This window comes from Lissotriton helveticus, chromosome 10 (genome assembly GCF_964261635.1).
Source record: "Lissotriton helveticus chromosome 10, aLisHel1.1, whole genome shotgun sequence".
NCBI classification, from domain to species: domain Eukaryota; kingdom Metazoa; phylum Chordata; class Amphibia; order Caudata; family Salamandridae; genus Lissotriton; species Lissotriton helveticus.
Window position 1 is genome coordinate 1038943471 of NC_136071.1, and position 16571 is coordinate 1038960041.

At 46.7% G+C, this 16571-nt stretch overlaps 1 protein-coding gene across 1 annotated transcript in view; it reads right to left on the bottom strand.

Moving 5' to 3' along the window:
* Window positions 1-1903, bottom strand: part of NSUN6 (NOP2/Sun RNA methyltransferase 6) — a 149427-nt gene extending 147524 nt beyond the window's left edge. Inside the window, exon 1 of the mRNA XM_078663744.1 lies at window positions 1615-1903. Within this exon, the coding sequence (XP_078519870.1) occupies window positions 1615-1689 (75 nt within the window). The 5' untranslated portion in view covers window positions 1690-1903. The remainder of the gene's footprint in view (window positions 1-1614) is intronic.
* Window positions 1904-16571: the final 14668 nt, after the last annotated feature.

The following is a 16571-nucleotide window of genomic DNA, read 5'->3' on the forward strand; positions in this document are numbered from 1 at the left end:
CACTGGGATAAAGAGTTCTTCCCACGCCAGAGCATTTACAGTGAAGCAAACTGAAAGCTGATATTAAACTAATGGCAACAATTACTTTTCACTTAAATGTCCTTTTGCACCTAATTGTGATTTGTGCACCTAACAGTGTTTCCACACTACTGTTGATGTTGCAACTAGTGTGATCTTTCACATTAATATGACTCTGCACATAAGAGACTTCCCCTCAAAATGTCAAACGTCAACAATGCTTATTTTGCTTGACGTTAACATTTTGCACCTTAAAGGTGCTGTCAAGCAAATAGGATGTGATACTAATGCACAACTCTTACCCCAAATGTGACATCTTACTTCATAATTTGTATTCCTGCACTGAGTGATTTTGCACCTAAACCCGATTTATTTTACTCCTTAGGCAAAGGGTGACTTGGTGACCCTAGATTGGCTAGGCCAATCTCGCTTTTTTTTTACCATGTCTCGACAAACGTCACTATAACCTTTTCTAATATGTTCCTGTTTTTAAAGTCGGTTGAATCATCACTGTGGAAGACACTTTTGCATGTGTTCCAGTGGAGGATTAATTAGCAGCCTCTAACAGAAAGAATATTAGTTAACACAATGATACTGTGTGAAAACGTTGCACGGATTTCTCTCAGTGCTTTCTTGTCTGTGTTCTCTATGCTGGTGAGCACCGTCCCTTAAGTTATTTGGTGTCCCTCGGTTGATGCAAAACTGCAGTCCTAATTTTATGCTTGCAGAATATCCCTCTTTTAAGGTTTTCAAAATATAGTATATAAAAATATAATATAATATAAAAATATAGTCAATATAGAAGTTCTGTTGCCAACCTTGGGGATTAAACTCATAACACCGAAACAAGAAGCCCAGAATGCACAGAGTACCATAGTTGCCAACATTCGGGGGAAAAATTCTGGGATATTTTTCAGCACACAGCTGCTGCAGATAGAAAGTTCTTGTTTACGCACCTGTGTGTAATAAAGAGGAACAGTTTCTGCAAAAATATATAACCAGTGCTTGAAATGGAAAAATAAAAGTGAAGGTTGTTTCCGAGACGTGGCGGTACTTTCCAAATGAAAGTATTACACTTCTCTTGAGAAGTGCAATATACTCCCACGCAAAATAAAAATAAAAAGTGCCAAACTCAGTACCGGCCCATTTAAAGCACTGAATATAACCCGGGACAGTCTCCAATTTACCGGGAATGTCCCTGCAAAAACGACAGTTCGCAACTATCCGGTACAAATGGCCTAGGTGTTGCATATGTTGGAAAATTAAAGTCAAATCTATTGGCTTAATCAATGCTTGTTGCTGAGGTTGGAAGGTTCCTAGAAAGGTACTGAGCAGTTCTTCCAAGAAGGCTGGTAGGGGGATACTGCATTGCTTTACAAGGCTGTTTGATAAATAAAAGGCATTGGGAGTATTCCGATAAAACAAAAAGAAACCACTACGTACTGTACAAAACATACAGTAAGCTTGAAGCAGTACGATGCACCTGAAACGTGATGCACTCACAAGTAGAAAACGCTGCAAACACAGCATAGGTTTCAATACAAGTACGCAGGGGTATTAAAACTCATAGTAGTTGAGAGCCAGAGCGGTACATACCTCGGGATTTTTAAACACATTTCTGAGATAGCCTTCCACTTCTGCCATGAACTTGGCTTTAGGGAAGAAAGACATGATTTCGCTCCGAATCCCTTATCATTGAGACAAACCGGGATTAATGGCGACCCTAGAAGCATGCATTGCTAAGAAATGCGTTAACGCGGAAGAAATACCCACACGGTACCTGACCTGGAGTAAAATTACCCATACGATTGTAGTTAAAAAGGAAAACCGTGGACGGAAACGTGTGATTAAATATTCCTAGCTCTATGGCAGTCTTGCCTACGGAATATAAGCTCCGCCCATCGTGTGCTAAGAGACAGAAGCAGCTGATGCCAGATCTTACCGAGCGCGTTCGTGTTACACATGAGCAGCCTTTTCAATGTTATTTACATTAATGTATGCACTGCTGTTTGCGCATGCTCGGAACTGCTGTTCCTTTCCTTAGCATTTGAAGACATGACAATGCCTAAGTTTCATTATATTTTTGATACTGTTGAAACTTTGAGAGAATCATCTCACGCTCACATCAAAATGAGACACCACAGAAATGCTTTATATTGTTATTTATTTACGAGGCTTGAATTTTATGGCAAGACCGGAGGCTCCTATTATGCTTTCTTATCTTGCATTTATTTTAACAGCAGCCAAGATAAGTAAAAAACTACAGTTCCCAGAGGGCCAGAGAACAAACTGGGCCATGGGAATGAGAAAGAACGAGAATACAGTAACCAATCACGGCAGACCTATTAGATAAAGACCCTAACTGACTGCGCAGCTTCCCTCTTTTCTTGCTGCTCGCAGTCAGATAAGTGTCTTATCTTTGCTCACAGTACTATTTTGTTGGTTTTCATGTTTATTATGAAAGTGTTAACAATATTTCTTTTGTTGTTGTGAAGCGCGCCCTCGCGCTATTGCTTTCACGCTCTTCGCGTGTGTTTATTTTCAGCTCCGGTCATTCATTTCCCTGCCCTCCCCCTCTGCCTCACATGGTTCCGTCCTAGCGCGCGCTGCTTCGCGCGTCTTCCCCGACCTTCTCTCACCTCTGGCAGGCTTCTCCGGTTACCGGCCCCTCGCGTGCCTGTATTTTTCTGTTCCGGTGCCCTGCTTCCTCAGCGTGTGAAGCCGCCTGACGCTCTCTGCCCGGCCCAGCCCTTAAACACGCCCCTGACTGGAATTTAACCCTCGCCTACCTCCTGTTTGTTTTCTGTCACAGCCTGGCTATGGAACTCGATAGTTCCTCTGAGGAAGTCCCCACCCAGGACTCTCAGTCCTTCAAAAAGGACTTAAATAAATTCATTAATAATTCTGTAGAAACAGCTGTGGAGGTTTCCATGAAAAGAATGTCTAAAAATATGGAGAATTCCATGTTAAGCATCATGTCCAAAGTATTGGCCCAATCTGCGGGGGAAAGCAGAAAGAGAAAGGTGGAACACTCTGCTCAGTCTCGTGTCTCTAAAAAAGCGTCATTGATTGGCGAGTCTTCCTCGCTTTTGACTGAGGACTCCGCTCCTCCCAGGCCTCCTTCTAAGGAGGGGTTTGTTGGCTCCGAGGGCAAACGTAAACAAAAAGACAAACATGCAGAGTCTCCTAGGAGAAAATTAGTAATTTCCACCATATTGGACACAGATGATGATGATGATGCTAACTTTGATGACGCAGATCAATTGATTGACCTTTTTGACACGACCGACCCTTCCACCCCCCCTCCCAAATCTTCTAAATTGGATTCTTTTTCTTTTGACCCTGTTTTTGATTCTGAAGGTTTTCCCATGTTTGATCCTTCTACTATTCGACACCCTAATTCCACTGAATGGCTTCCTTCTCACCATGTCGGAGAATACATCTCAGCCAGGTTGCGTCTACCTTTAGAGGCCCCAGTAAGAGCCAGGCTCAAATCTGAATGCCCCAAGCCTGCTCTTCCCGACAAAATCACTTTGGTTCCTTCCATTGACCAACCACTCCTGACCTTCTTTTCCAAGTTTGGCAAGGACCCCCGCAGAGGGGTGGACAAGGCCTGGTCCACTTGCCAGGACAAGTTGCTGGATATTGTGGGCCCTTTAGCCCGTATTTTTGATTTGGCGGAATCCTCCCGCTTGGATGGTACTGAACTTTCTGCTGAGGAAGTCTCTATGTGGGCTCAACGCGCCTTCTGTCTTTTGGGTAATGCGAATTCCGCAATTACGCATGAACGTCGCAAGGGTCTCCTGATCAAATTGGATCCCAAACTCTCAAATCTAGCACCTATGGATCCTGGCCCCAAGGCGAACGGTCTTCTTTTTGGAGAAAATTTGGTTCGTGACCTCAGTAGATTCGTTTCTACTTTTGCTTCTTTGGATAAAGCCCAGCAAACGGTGAAAAAGGTTTTCGCCCCTCGGGTTTTTGGACGGGCCGGCAGAGGCAGGGGCCGCTCTTCCGGCCGTCCCTATCACCAAGGCTCCAGAGGTTCGTCCAGCAACAACCAGGACTACAAACCCCAATTTTATCCCCAACGTGGACGTGGCTTCCGAGGGAAAGGTCAACGAAACTACCGTCACAACCCCAACCAACAAGGTAAGCCTTTCTTCTTCCCCTCCTGTTGGGGGCCGCTTAAAACTGTTCCTTCAAAAATGGTGCACTCTCAGTGCAGACCCTTGGGTCTTACACACGGTGCAAGGCTTCCTAATAGAGTTCATTTCTCCTCCCGTTCAGTCTTCTCTTCCTCCCCCTCCCGTCTTTTCACTTCTCGTGGCATCTCAGATCTCCACAGAGATCGAGACTCTACTCCAAAAAAGGGCAATTCAAATTTTTCCCTTCGACTCCTCAGGCTTTCTAAGCTCCATTTTTCTGGTTCAAAAGAAAAACAAGAAGCTCCGCACAGTCATCAACTTGAAGTGGTTCAACCAATTTGTGGTTTATCGCCATTTCAAAATGGAAACCATTTTACATCTGAGGGACACTCTTCGCCCCAACGATTGGATGGTCCGTTTGGATCTTCAGGATGCTTACCTCACGGTTCCTATTCATCACTCTCAATGGAAATATCTCCAGTTTCAGTGGGCAGGTGTCAACTATTGTTTCACCTCTCTTCCCTTTGGCTTATCATCCGCGCCCTGGTGCTTCACAAAACTCTTGAAACCAGTGGTCGCCTATCTTCGATCTCTTGGCATCAGACTAATTATTTACTTGGACGATATCCTCCTCATGAATTCCGACCAACAGTCTCACCTCTCCGACCTGCTGGTGACTCGGTCGCTTCTTTCGGACCTGGGTTTTCTCATCAATACCGACAAGTCATCTCTAATTCCATCTCAGAACATGGAATTCTTGGGTTTTCTGGTGGACTCTGCTGCAGCGTCCCTTCGCCTGCCCTTCTCCAAAGTTTCCAAGATCAAAGCGGAGATTGTTTCCGTCCTTCAGTCCTCTCTTTTGTCTCTCCGATCCCTAGCGAGGATCGTCGGTCTCCTATCCTCCTCCATTCAGGCCATCTTCCCTGGCCCTCTCCATTATCGCGCTCTTCAGCGCCTCAAGATTCAACACCTTCGACAAGGCCTCGCTTATTCGGATCTCGTGGCTCTCGATCCCGAGTCTCGTACCGAGCTTCAGTGGTGGATAGACCATTTAGATGCGTGGAACGGACGCACTATCTTCGCCACTGCCCCAGATCTTGTCTTAGAATCCGATGCAAGCCTGTCGGGCTGGGGCGCCCAATGTGGACCAATCTCGACTGGAGGTTCATGGTCCGTCGAGGAGTCCAAGTTGCACATCAACTGTTTAGAGATGCTTGCAGGTTCCTTTGCGATCAAAAGCCTTACAAAAAACAGGATTCACTGTTCTATCCTCCTTCGTATGGACAATGTTTCTGCGGTCCGCTACATCAACCATCTCGGCGGAACAAGGTCCAAACCTCTAGCGGACTTAGCAAAGAGTCTGTGGGAGTTCTGTCTCGCACATCATCTTTCCTTGACTGCAGAGTATCTCCCTGAAGATCTCAACAGCGTAGCGGATTGGCACTCGAGATTTCTTCGAGACTCCAGCGACTGGAAGCTCTGTCCATCCGTCTTCCTTTCTCTTTCCCATCTTTGGGGCCCTTTCTCTATCGATCGATCTTTTTGCATCCCGGCTCAATTCACAATTGCCCCGGTTCTACAGTTGGCGCCCGGACCCCTTGGCTTTGGCGACAGACGCTTTCCTACAGGATTGGTCTCGTCATCTTCATTATGCCTTCCCTCCTTTTCTGATGATCAACAGGGTCCTTTCTCAGGTTCGCCGCCAGTCTGCGTCTCTGGTTCTTGTGGCCCCCTTCTGACAAGCTCAAGTGTGGTTTCCGACTCTTCTCGAGATGGCAGTGGAATTCCCTGTCCTTCTTCCCTCCTTCGAGGATCTTCTGCTCAATCCCCAAGGCGTACAGCACAGTCTCATTCTCGACTCCTCCCTGCAGCTCTCGGCCTGGAAAGTTTCCGGCCTTCCACTTCTGACGTCCTCATTTCACAAGAGGCTTCAATCTTTATCAGCCAAGCCTGGGCTCCTGGAACATCCAAAGCTTACAAATCCGCCTGGTCTCTTTGGACAAGCTGGTGTTTGGAAAGGGACCTCGATCCCATTTCAGCCTCTCTGAATTTCATCATTAATTTCCTTGGTTCTCAAGCCAGTGCCGGTAAGGCTTACCGCACTATCAATCTCTATCGTTCTGCCATCTCTCTCTACCATTCCCAAATCGATGGCAAACCGGTTGGTGCTCACCCTCTGATTTGTCGCCTACTCAAAGGTGTTCGTTGTGCGAAACCACCGTTGGCTAAGTATACCTCTTTATGGGATGTTACAGTGGTTCTTAAATTGTTTTCTAATTGGCCAGACAATTCTGTTCTTTCTCTCAAGATGCTATCTGCCAAACTTACCATGTTACTGTGTCTAATTTCTATTAAGAGAGTTTCTGATGTTAAAGCTCTAGATGTTTCTGCTCGCCAATTCTCTCCTACAGGTGTTCTCTTTCAGATACGCAGACGTACTAAGACTCATTTGGATTCAGTGTTTTATCCTTACTTTCCAGCTCATCCCAAATTGTGTGTGGGACAATGTTTAAAAGTGTACGAACAACGTACTGCTGATCTCAGAACGCCCTCTCATTCTCAACTCCTCATTTCCTTTCGTAAACCCCATCTTCCTGTCTCCTCTCCTACCCTTGCCCGTTGGGTTCGCTGGGTCATGTCTCTTGCCGGAATTGATGTCTCCGTCTTCGGGGCTCATTCGGCCAGGGGAGCCATGGCTTCTACAGCCTTTTGGTCTGGCTCTCGTTTGGAGGACATTTTGAGATCAGCAGACTGGTCAAATGACAGTATATTTCGCATGTTCTATTGTAAACCTGTTCATACTGTGGCTTCTGATGTTGTTAATATGCTTTAAACAAGCATAATAGGAGCCTCCGGTCTTGCCATAAAATGTAGATTTTTCTAGTGTTCATGACGGAAAATCTTAATTTTATTAAAGACACGGAGGCGAGTATTATCCCACCGCAACATTTTTAACATTGTTCTCCCTCCCTACAGCGAATCCAGCCCTGCCACCGGCTTCATCTTAGAAGATCTTCACTTCGACTCCTTCGATCTTCACCTCCGAGTTCTCCATCTCCAGCGCTCCTGCATCATCCTCCTGGACTCCTGTTTGGTCTTCTTCCTTGGATTCCTCTGATACAAGACTTATGTTCCTGGACTTTGGCTATATCCTTAATTGTATCCATTTTCCCTTTGTTTAATGACTATGCTTGATCTGCTCGCCAGCGAAAAGAGGAAGCTGCGCAGTCAGTTAGGGTCTTTATCTAATAGGTCTGCCGTGATTGGTTACTGTATTCTCGTTCTTTCTCATTCCCATGGCCCAGTTTGTTCTCTGGCCCTCTGGGAACTGTAGTTTTTTACTTATCTTGGCTGCTGTTAAAATAAATGCAAGATAAGAAAGCATAATACTCGCCTCCGTGTCTTTAATAAAATTAAGATTTTCCGTCATGAACACTAGAAAAATCTACATTATACTCCTTAGACTAAGGGTGACCTGGCGACCCTAGATTGGCCAGGCCAATCTCGCTTTTTTTACCATGTGTCGACAAACGTCACTATATCCTTTTCTAATATGTTCCTGTTTTTAAAGTCGGTTGAATCATCACTGTGGAAGGCACTTTTGCATGTGTTCCAGTAGAGGATTAATTAGCAGCCTCTAACAGAAAGAATTTTAGTTAACACAATGATACTGTGTGAAAACGTTGCACAGAATTCTCTCAGTGCTTTATTGTCTGTGTTCTCTATGCTGGTGAGCACTGTCCCTTAAGTTATTTGGCGTCCCTCGTGTAGCGTCGTGCTACCAATAACGACGCTATACAATTATTCTCTTTAAACGAGCTCTTTATTCTGCTTCTTCACGGTTCTCCGTCCCTACTCTAACTGCCCCTCTCCTGTCGCCGCTCCTCCTCTTCCTGTGTCCCTCTAACTACACCCACCAACAACTAGACTGCACACGTTCTTACATCTCCCCCTTTGTTAATAAAAGTGAAAAACAAAAGTCTGACTTGGTTATAGTTCTTCGATCAGCCGCACAGGTCGTCGAATATCTCGTCTGGGTCGTAGGACCACACCTCCCTCCTCGGATTCAACTACTGCCTGAGTCTCAAGTCTCTGTACTGCAGCTGCACTGCCAGATCTCTCTGTGCCCAGTCGTTCAGTCATTTTGTTGAGGGCATCCTTGACAGTCGGGGTGCACCGTTGAAAGTGTGAAACATTCCTGGTAATTCTCCTGTTCTCCGACTCAGCTGTTATCATGGTACCCTTCTGTTGAGTGATCATTAGAGGTTCAGCTCTGAACTTGCAATCTGTCTTTTTCTGCTGTTCCTGCTTGACCAAAACACAGTCCCCTTCATGCAGAGATGGAGATCTGGCTCTCCTCCGAGTGTCAGCGTAGGACTTCATTTTGTTCTTGCGCTCGCGGTCAGCCACCATTAGCTCCTTATGTGCTCTTGTAGGCGACACCGGTCGCAGGGCCCCTTCCCACATAGGTATCCGTGTTCTGATCCGTCGTCCTAACATAAGAGTGGCAGGATATTTCCCGGTAGTGGCATGAGGTGTCGTTCGATATGCTCTCAGGACTTCATTGAGAGCCACTTGTAAGTCCTTCTTGTCAATGGTGGCCTGCTGGAGTGTCTTCTTTAAAGTTGCCATAAATCGCTCCACCATTCCATTAGCCTGAGGCCATAGGGGAGTGATCTTGCGATATGAGAGAGCGCTAAACAGGAGAAAAATGTTGTAGTGGTGTACCATATATACAAGTAGTTAACACCCGCACTTATAGAGGACTTACTAATCGTGTTTAATTTGTAATGTAGGGTTGAGGACTAATGTATTCGGTATTTGAAATACATGTAGGGCTAATGTTAAGAGTTTTGACAATCAATAATGCTGTTCTAACAAAGAAATGTCGTTTGAAGTGAAGCCTTTTCACTAACAAGAGGTGTTTAGTAAGATCACCATTATGTACTTAGTTCTGCTATATTAAAGTTATAGTGTACTTTTATACGTGATACAAGTGCTTGAAGTAGTAAATGTATTTGCTTTAAAGATGGAGGCCTAAGAAATGAACGAGATGCTCATGTTAGGATGTTGGGCCTATAAACGTGCAGAGGTCCAGTCTATGGAAATTGTGTAGGCCTGATAGAAAATGTTTTGCTTAGCATTAAATCATTGAAATGTTTTATGAAGAAGGCGGCTTTTAGCTAAAGTAGATTGCAACAATAAAGAATTTGTGAGCCGATTCACATGTATTCCTTTGCAGGTGCCGGACCTAGTAGACAGTAAAGTAGAAGGGCCCATTGTGTATGAGTGTTAGGATGCTAGACTCAGACATGGAGGAGTAGCCGAGGAATTCATGGAAGCAACTTGAAGCGAAGGAGAGTCTGGGACCCAAGGACGTCTTAATGGACAAAGATGGAGATGTGCCATGATGGAAAATTCTGAAAACCAACACCTTCGAGAGGGGCGTACCTGAAGGCGTGTCGCCCGCATTGTGGGGTTTTGTATTAGGGACAGCACCCCGAGGGTGGAGGCAGAGCAGATGGGCTGAGGTGCGAGAGGGACAGTTGGTTGACAAAAAGCTTAGCTATGACTGAAGAGTCTCTAGACTGATAGAGAAAAGTGAGTGAACTTCTTTGGAAGTCACCACGGCTGACAACTTTATTAGGTTGGGCTATTGTGGAGTAGGGATGTCACTTAGTATAGTGTAGGGACAGATTAACCTGGTTTATACTCTTTTTCCAATGCATACCAGAACTCAGGTTATAGCAATTCTTGTTAGTCTGATGCTTCTCGAATTGATTCTTGTATTATTCATAAGCCGTCTGAGACTTTTCCGTAGGGTTATGTTTGTATTAGTACCTGTTTATCTTTTGAACCTTTTGCTGAGGTGTTTATACCTTCAGTTGTTTTTGGTTATGTAATAAATCTTCAAACTAAGTCCTTAGTCGGTGGTTCTTTTGGGGAAACAATGGGAATCGTTGAAATTTGATTGACTATTGGTGGATAGATTGCCTAATTCATTCTATGACAGGTAAAAAGGTCCAGTCGACCTGTGACGGGATTCTGGAGAATGGTAAGCAGACTCTAGAAGTAAAATCCCGCCCTTTCAGTTGGTAGCAGAGTAGGATGGTTTATCTTCTGGAGTGAGGGCAATCTAGAGTAGGTTGAGAGTTCCCCGAGGCCCATAGAGAACCAATGGCGAGTGTCCAGAGAGTCGCGGACGGAGGATGGCGTTCCATGGAAACTGACGGAGAATGACGGTGCGGCAGAAAGCAGCAGGTCGGAAAGAGAGTGAGTATGCAAAAAGGGTCATGCGTTGTTAGATTGCGGTGATACGTTTGTATTGTTGTGTTGTATTGTCTTGCGGAGTTGAGTGCCTGTAGTGTGTAAGGAGATCAGGTTGTGAGCGCGCGCAACCAGTGAAAATCTTAGGCTCAAGTGGAGTTTAAGTGATTCGGGTGTATCGAACACCTATAGTAATTGTCGACCATTGTTAAGGGGGTCATGAGGTACCATTGATCGCCCGCGGGACCGAGATAGGGGGAACGAATGTGTGAGTGCGTGGGTAACGGACGCTGGTCGGAAGTTGCCGTGTGTTTGTAACCTATTAGTGAGGCGATTGTCCGGTCGTTCAGGACAGACATTTGCCAGTTCGGTGACAATTACAGTCAGACTGTGGACGTACAGTCAAGGAGGTGGTTGCTTGGTCAGAAGTGATCATTTCCAGTGTATGATTGGGACGCATGCGTGACCGGGAGACGAGCGGAGAGAGGAGGGGAACTGCTGCGAAACAGAGGGGAGTGACGTCAGAAGGAGCCGCGCTGGGATAGGGCGGTTAGTGTGGAGCCGCGCTGGGATTGGTGGATTGTCATCGGGAAGTAAAAGAGCACTGTAAACAAGGAAACGTTGTGGGTTTTATCATGAAATGCTTAAAAGTGTTGTGAAATTGTTTCAAAGGTGAAAAGAAGTTAGAACCTTGGGGTGGGGAAGAGGCTCCACCCGAGGATACCCCAGCCAATTATATGGCTACAAATGTCGGGCTGCATACCATATTGTGGCTTGAGAATTGGTGTAAGATGACAGAGGGAAGCGAGGAATTGACTTTTCCTAAATATGGAACATTCAGATTGGAGGTGTTGTATCAGCTAAAAGCGATTATGGCTGCGTTGCAGCCTTTGCCTAGACCAACACAGTTTGAAGCGCTAAACGCGTGGATCAGGGCAGCCCATGAAAGGAACAGAGATAGGAGACAAGAAAGAGTGAAAAGATCAGTTAGGGCGGTGCAAGATGCGAGATGGGATGCACTGGCCAAGAGGTGGAGAGTACAGACCATCGAAGGGGACAGGTTGTACCCGTTGTTTGTCAACACAGGGGATGCGCAGAGAAACAGTACAGAAGATGAGGACAGTGAAACGGATGACAGTCTGATAGAGAGACTGTTGTCAGAGAGACCACCTCCATAAAATCCTGAGGTGGAGGGAGGGCCAACATCAGCAATGAGCAGGGAAGCCTCGGTCGCGGACGGTGGCGTCCCAACAGAGAGCGGCTTGAGCCCCTTAGGGAACAGGTTCAGCTCGGTAGAGGGAGAAAGGGCACCTCCACCTTCTCCAACGGCGAGAGTAGTGGGAAGATTTACGGTACAAAAAGTACAGGTCGAAAAGGGGGTTGACTCTCGGAGACTGCCAGATGCTCTTACGGTACCTGTTACCATAGGTCCCATAGTATCAGTGTACAATCCAGAATAGACACAAGGCGAGGGTCCGCCACAAACAGAGAGAGAGAGAAGTGTCAGTGAGGAAAGGAGTAACGGGGCAGACAGGTGGAGCCAATTACCAAGACCTGTAGAAAGGAGCACCCCTTTGGCAGCATCAGCAGACTCATCTGAAGAGCAGGGGGGTTGGAGAGGACCGATGGACTTGAGAGGACCACGGCCAAGGTCAATTAGAGAATTAAGGCCTGATTTGAGAACTTGGGAAACGATTGTGGATACCCAGAGCAACAGGTCGAGGAATGATTTTGACAGTGGAAACCAGGAAAGCAGGGGGGTGTCTCACTGTGCGCCTAGCGAAAGCAGGCAGGAATGGGATCGCGGGAGTGTGGAGAGTAGGGGGGCATCCCAACACACCCCTAGCGATACTAGAAGGGAATGGGACCATGACAGTTGGGAAAATCGAAGGGTTCCCCATAACACACCCGAAGAGGACAGACGAGTGAGTCAGGACTGTGGCGGGAGGGACTCTAACGGGACCTCTAGCCAAGGTACATTGAGGGCGGCGATAAAGGCAAGAAGGATTGATGTACTGAGACTCAAATCAGAAGTGGAGGAAATAGTGGAAGGCACACTGCCACTAGAGAGAATCGAACTCTATGAACCAGATGAACTATTGTTCGTGGCGAAAGATGTTACTCCAAGGGCCAGGACAGCTCATGAGAAATTGTCCGAATTAGCGAATAAGTATGCAGTGGATTTGACTAGGACGAAAGCATTACAGGGCGGCCATAGGTTGCAGTACTCGGACCAAGATCTAGAAGAGAAGAGGGTGATCGGATTAAAAACCCACATCAGGGAACTGGTCGTGGGACTCCGAACATGGACCCAATTAGACAAATGGGAGGAAAGGTGGTCAAAGAAAAAGAGTGTCAGGAGAAGCGCTATTCAGACATCTCCGGGAGGAGGGTTGATGCATGCAGAGGTGTACCCCTTGCGGGAGGTGGCTCACGGGGGATATGTACATGTACCCTGGAGTAGGGGGGATTTGGCTGCCTTTACGAACTCGTTTCCGAAATTGCGAGAGAGTCCAGTGGAATGGTACAAACAGGTAGAGAGGTTTGTTAAGATCTCAAAGGTACTGTGGATTGATCTAAACACACTGTTTTACATTGTGGTTTCAGGAGACCTGTGGGTAGCGTGTAAGGTCAGTGTTGAATGGCCCACAGTGGAGCCAGACCGAGATGCTACCACGAATAGACCCTCACCCAGGGTAAAGATAAAGTATGAGCATTCGATCACGTGGTTGAAGACTAAAGTACCACCACAGGACATTGACTGGGTGAAGATAGATCGGACTAGACAGGAACGGCAGGAGACAGTTCACGAGTTTTATGAGAGATTATTGCAGATTTTCAAGCAGTATAGTGGATTGGATGTGATGGATCCAAAGGACATGGGACAGTTTGTGTCCAAGTTTGTTCTGGGACTGAGACCTGATATTTGTCTCATGATACAACAACATTTAATTTGTTGGCAGAACAAACCTCTGGACGAGGTCTTGAGGTACGCGAGGTATTGCAGTGGCGAGATAGATTCTAAGACAAAGAAGCTTAAGGATAAACTGATTTTAGTCCAGATGCAATCGGGAGGACAGGGTCAGTCAGGAAACGGAACCTTAGGGAGAAAACAAGGGGGACAGAAAAGGGACAACGAGGAAGGCCTAAGACCAAGGATAGACCTGGCGACTCTGAAAAAGACAACCAAGTGTCATCAGTGTCACGAGGTCGGACATTGGAGACGCGAGCGTCCCCATAACCCGGAGAATCAAGGGCAGGAAGAAGAGGAGGAGGAGGTTCAAACCCCTCCGGTACAGAAAGTAACAGTAACCAAGTACAAGACGGCTAAAGGGGGGACTTCAGCCCCTAGGGCTACGGTTCCCCAGCCACCAAGGATTTCAGCAGGGAACAAGGTTTACAAGCAGATGCCTTTCATAATTGAAGGGGACGAGTACTATTACTTTGACCCAGTGACGGGACGGTGCCTGAGTGGGGAGGAAGACTGTGTCCTCGGGGCAGTTTTGGAGGTAGATCAGAGGGGACCATTCGTGGAGGCGGATGTAGATGGACATCCAACCACCTTTTTGGTTGATACTGGTGCTTCCCGTTCCACTGTACGGTCTGCAGTAGTCCCCAACTTGCCCCTTTCAGGACAGACTATTCAAGTTGTAGGCGTTGCAAACAGAAGAATGACAAACCCACTGACTGAACCAGTCCCAGTGAAGATTGGAAGTTTCAGGGACAATCACCGATTCGTAGTGTGTGATTCCAGTCCTGTGTGTCTGTTAGGAAGAGATCTCCTGTGTAAACTCAATTGTACCATCTACTGTACCCCGAGGGGAGTGGAGTTGCAGACAAATGACGATGATGCTGCCTTTAAGGTTGCAAATACGCATGTCTGCATAGAATTGTATCCTGCTTTGACTGTGGAGGAACTCCCTTGGGATTTGAGGGACCCAGTCTCACCGGAAGTGTGGGACTTTACAGGAGAAGAGATAGGGTTGATTAGAGGGGTGGAGCCAGTTAAGATTCAAGTAAGGCCGAATGCTGAGTTCCCAAGAACACCCCAATACAAGTTGACTCCGGAAACGATTGCAGGGATAAGACCTGTGATCGAATCCATGATTAGACAGGGAATTCTGAAGGAAGTCATGGGCAGTCCATGCAACTCCCCGATCATGGGTTTGCAGAAGCCTAGCGGGAAGTTTAGGATTGTGTAGGATTTGCGAAAGGTGAACAACATAGCTGTTCCATGCTGTCCAGTGGTACCGAATCCATCAGTGATACTGTTTCAGATACCGTTCCAGGCTGAGTGGTTTTCTGTGATAGATTTGTGTCAGGCTTTCTTTTCGATTCCATTGCATGAGGAGAGCCAATTTCTTTTCGCTTTCAAGCTGGAGAATCGTGTTCTAACGTGGTGTCGTATCCCTCAAGGGTATGCAGAGAGCCCATCGATCTTTAATCAGCTGCTGAAGAAGAATCTTGAGAGTCTGGTACTGCCGCAGAACTCCGTTCTCGTACAGTACATAGACGATCTCCTTGTTGCGTCAGAGACAGAAGATGCTTGTAGAATTGACACCATTGCCTTGTTGAACCATTTGGTAGAGAATGGACACAAGGTATCCCCCAGCAAGTTACAGTACTGTTTATCCGAAGTACAGTATCTGGGTCACAGAATAGAGAAGGGAAAGAGGAAAGTGTCGCCTGACAGGATTGAGGCGATCAAGAGGATGATGGTGCCTTCGACCCAGAGAGAGGTTAGGATGTTCTTGGGTATGGTTGGCTACTGTCGCCAGTGGATTGCCAATTTTTCCCTGAAGGCGAAACCTTTGCAGAAACTGACGCACAAGGATGTAAGTGATCCGGTACCTTGGGACAAAGACTGTATGATGGCTTTCCTTGAGCTGGGAGAGGACTTGTGTCGCGCTCCGGCGTTGGGAATGCCTGATTACACCAAATCATTTTCACTGTTCTGTTGTGAGAGAGAGAGGGGTATGCTTTGGCAATCTTAGCACAAGATCATGGAGGAGTCGGTAGACCAGTTGCTTACTTTTTGGCTACCTTAGATCCTGTAGCCGCAGCGTTGCCCGGATGTCTCGAATCCGTTGCTGCAACAGGTGTCAGCATTGAAAGGTGTGAAAGCATTGTGATGGGTCATTCACTGACGGTACATGTTCCCCACTCAGTGGAACTGTTGATGACCAGGACCAAGACGCAGCACTTGAGAAATAATAGGCTCACACGCTACGAGCAGGTCATACTTGCTGCGGAGAATGTGACCCTTAGGAGGTGCTCGGTCTTGAATCCTGCTACTTTGATGCCATTACCAAGTGACATAGACAATGATTGTGAAGACCATGATTGCCTTGATGTGACTGAACTGTGCACCAAACCCAGACCGTATATTGTAGATGAGCCACTGGTAGACCCCGATGAAATTTTCTTTGTTGATGGCTCATGTGTAAGGGACAATACTGGTCCAGTTGAGAGCAGCTTTTGCTGTATGTACCATTACTGGAATAGTCGAAGCGGCCTGCCTGGAAGGAGTATACTCCTCTCAGGTGGCTGAGATAATTGTGTTGACGCGTGCCTGTCTGGCAGCCAACAAAATTCGGATCACCATATATACTGACAGCCAATATGGGTTCGGTGTGGTTCATGACTTCGGTCAGTTGTGGTCTCAAAGGGGTTACATGACATCATCAGGTTCCCCTATCAGGAATGGAGAATTTATCAGATTGCTGTTGGAAGCTTTTCAGGGTCCTACAGAGATAGCCGTTGTGAAATGCACTGCACATACCAAGGGTACTGACTTTGTGTCCCAGGGAAATCGTTATGCTGATGAAGTCGCACGTTACTGTGCCGAGCAGGGATACTCGTTTACTAAACAAACTGTCGAAGAGGCACAGGGAAGGACTGAGTTAAGCATGATGCTTGAGGTGGCGGATACCTGGGAAGAAATGAAGAGCATGCAGGAGCAAGCGTCAGACTATGAGAAAAGGGTATGGGAGATGGCTGGTTGTGTCAAAGGAGAGTTGGGCTTGTGGGTTTCGGCTGATGGGAGAGCGGCGTTGCCGAATGAACCGGTGAGTCCGATGGCACGACAGATACATGGTCCTGTACATTTGGGGAGACATGCGATGATGCGTGTGTTCAGAC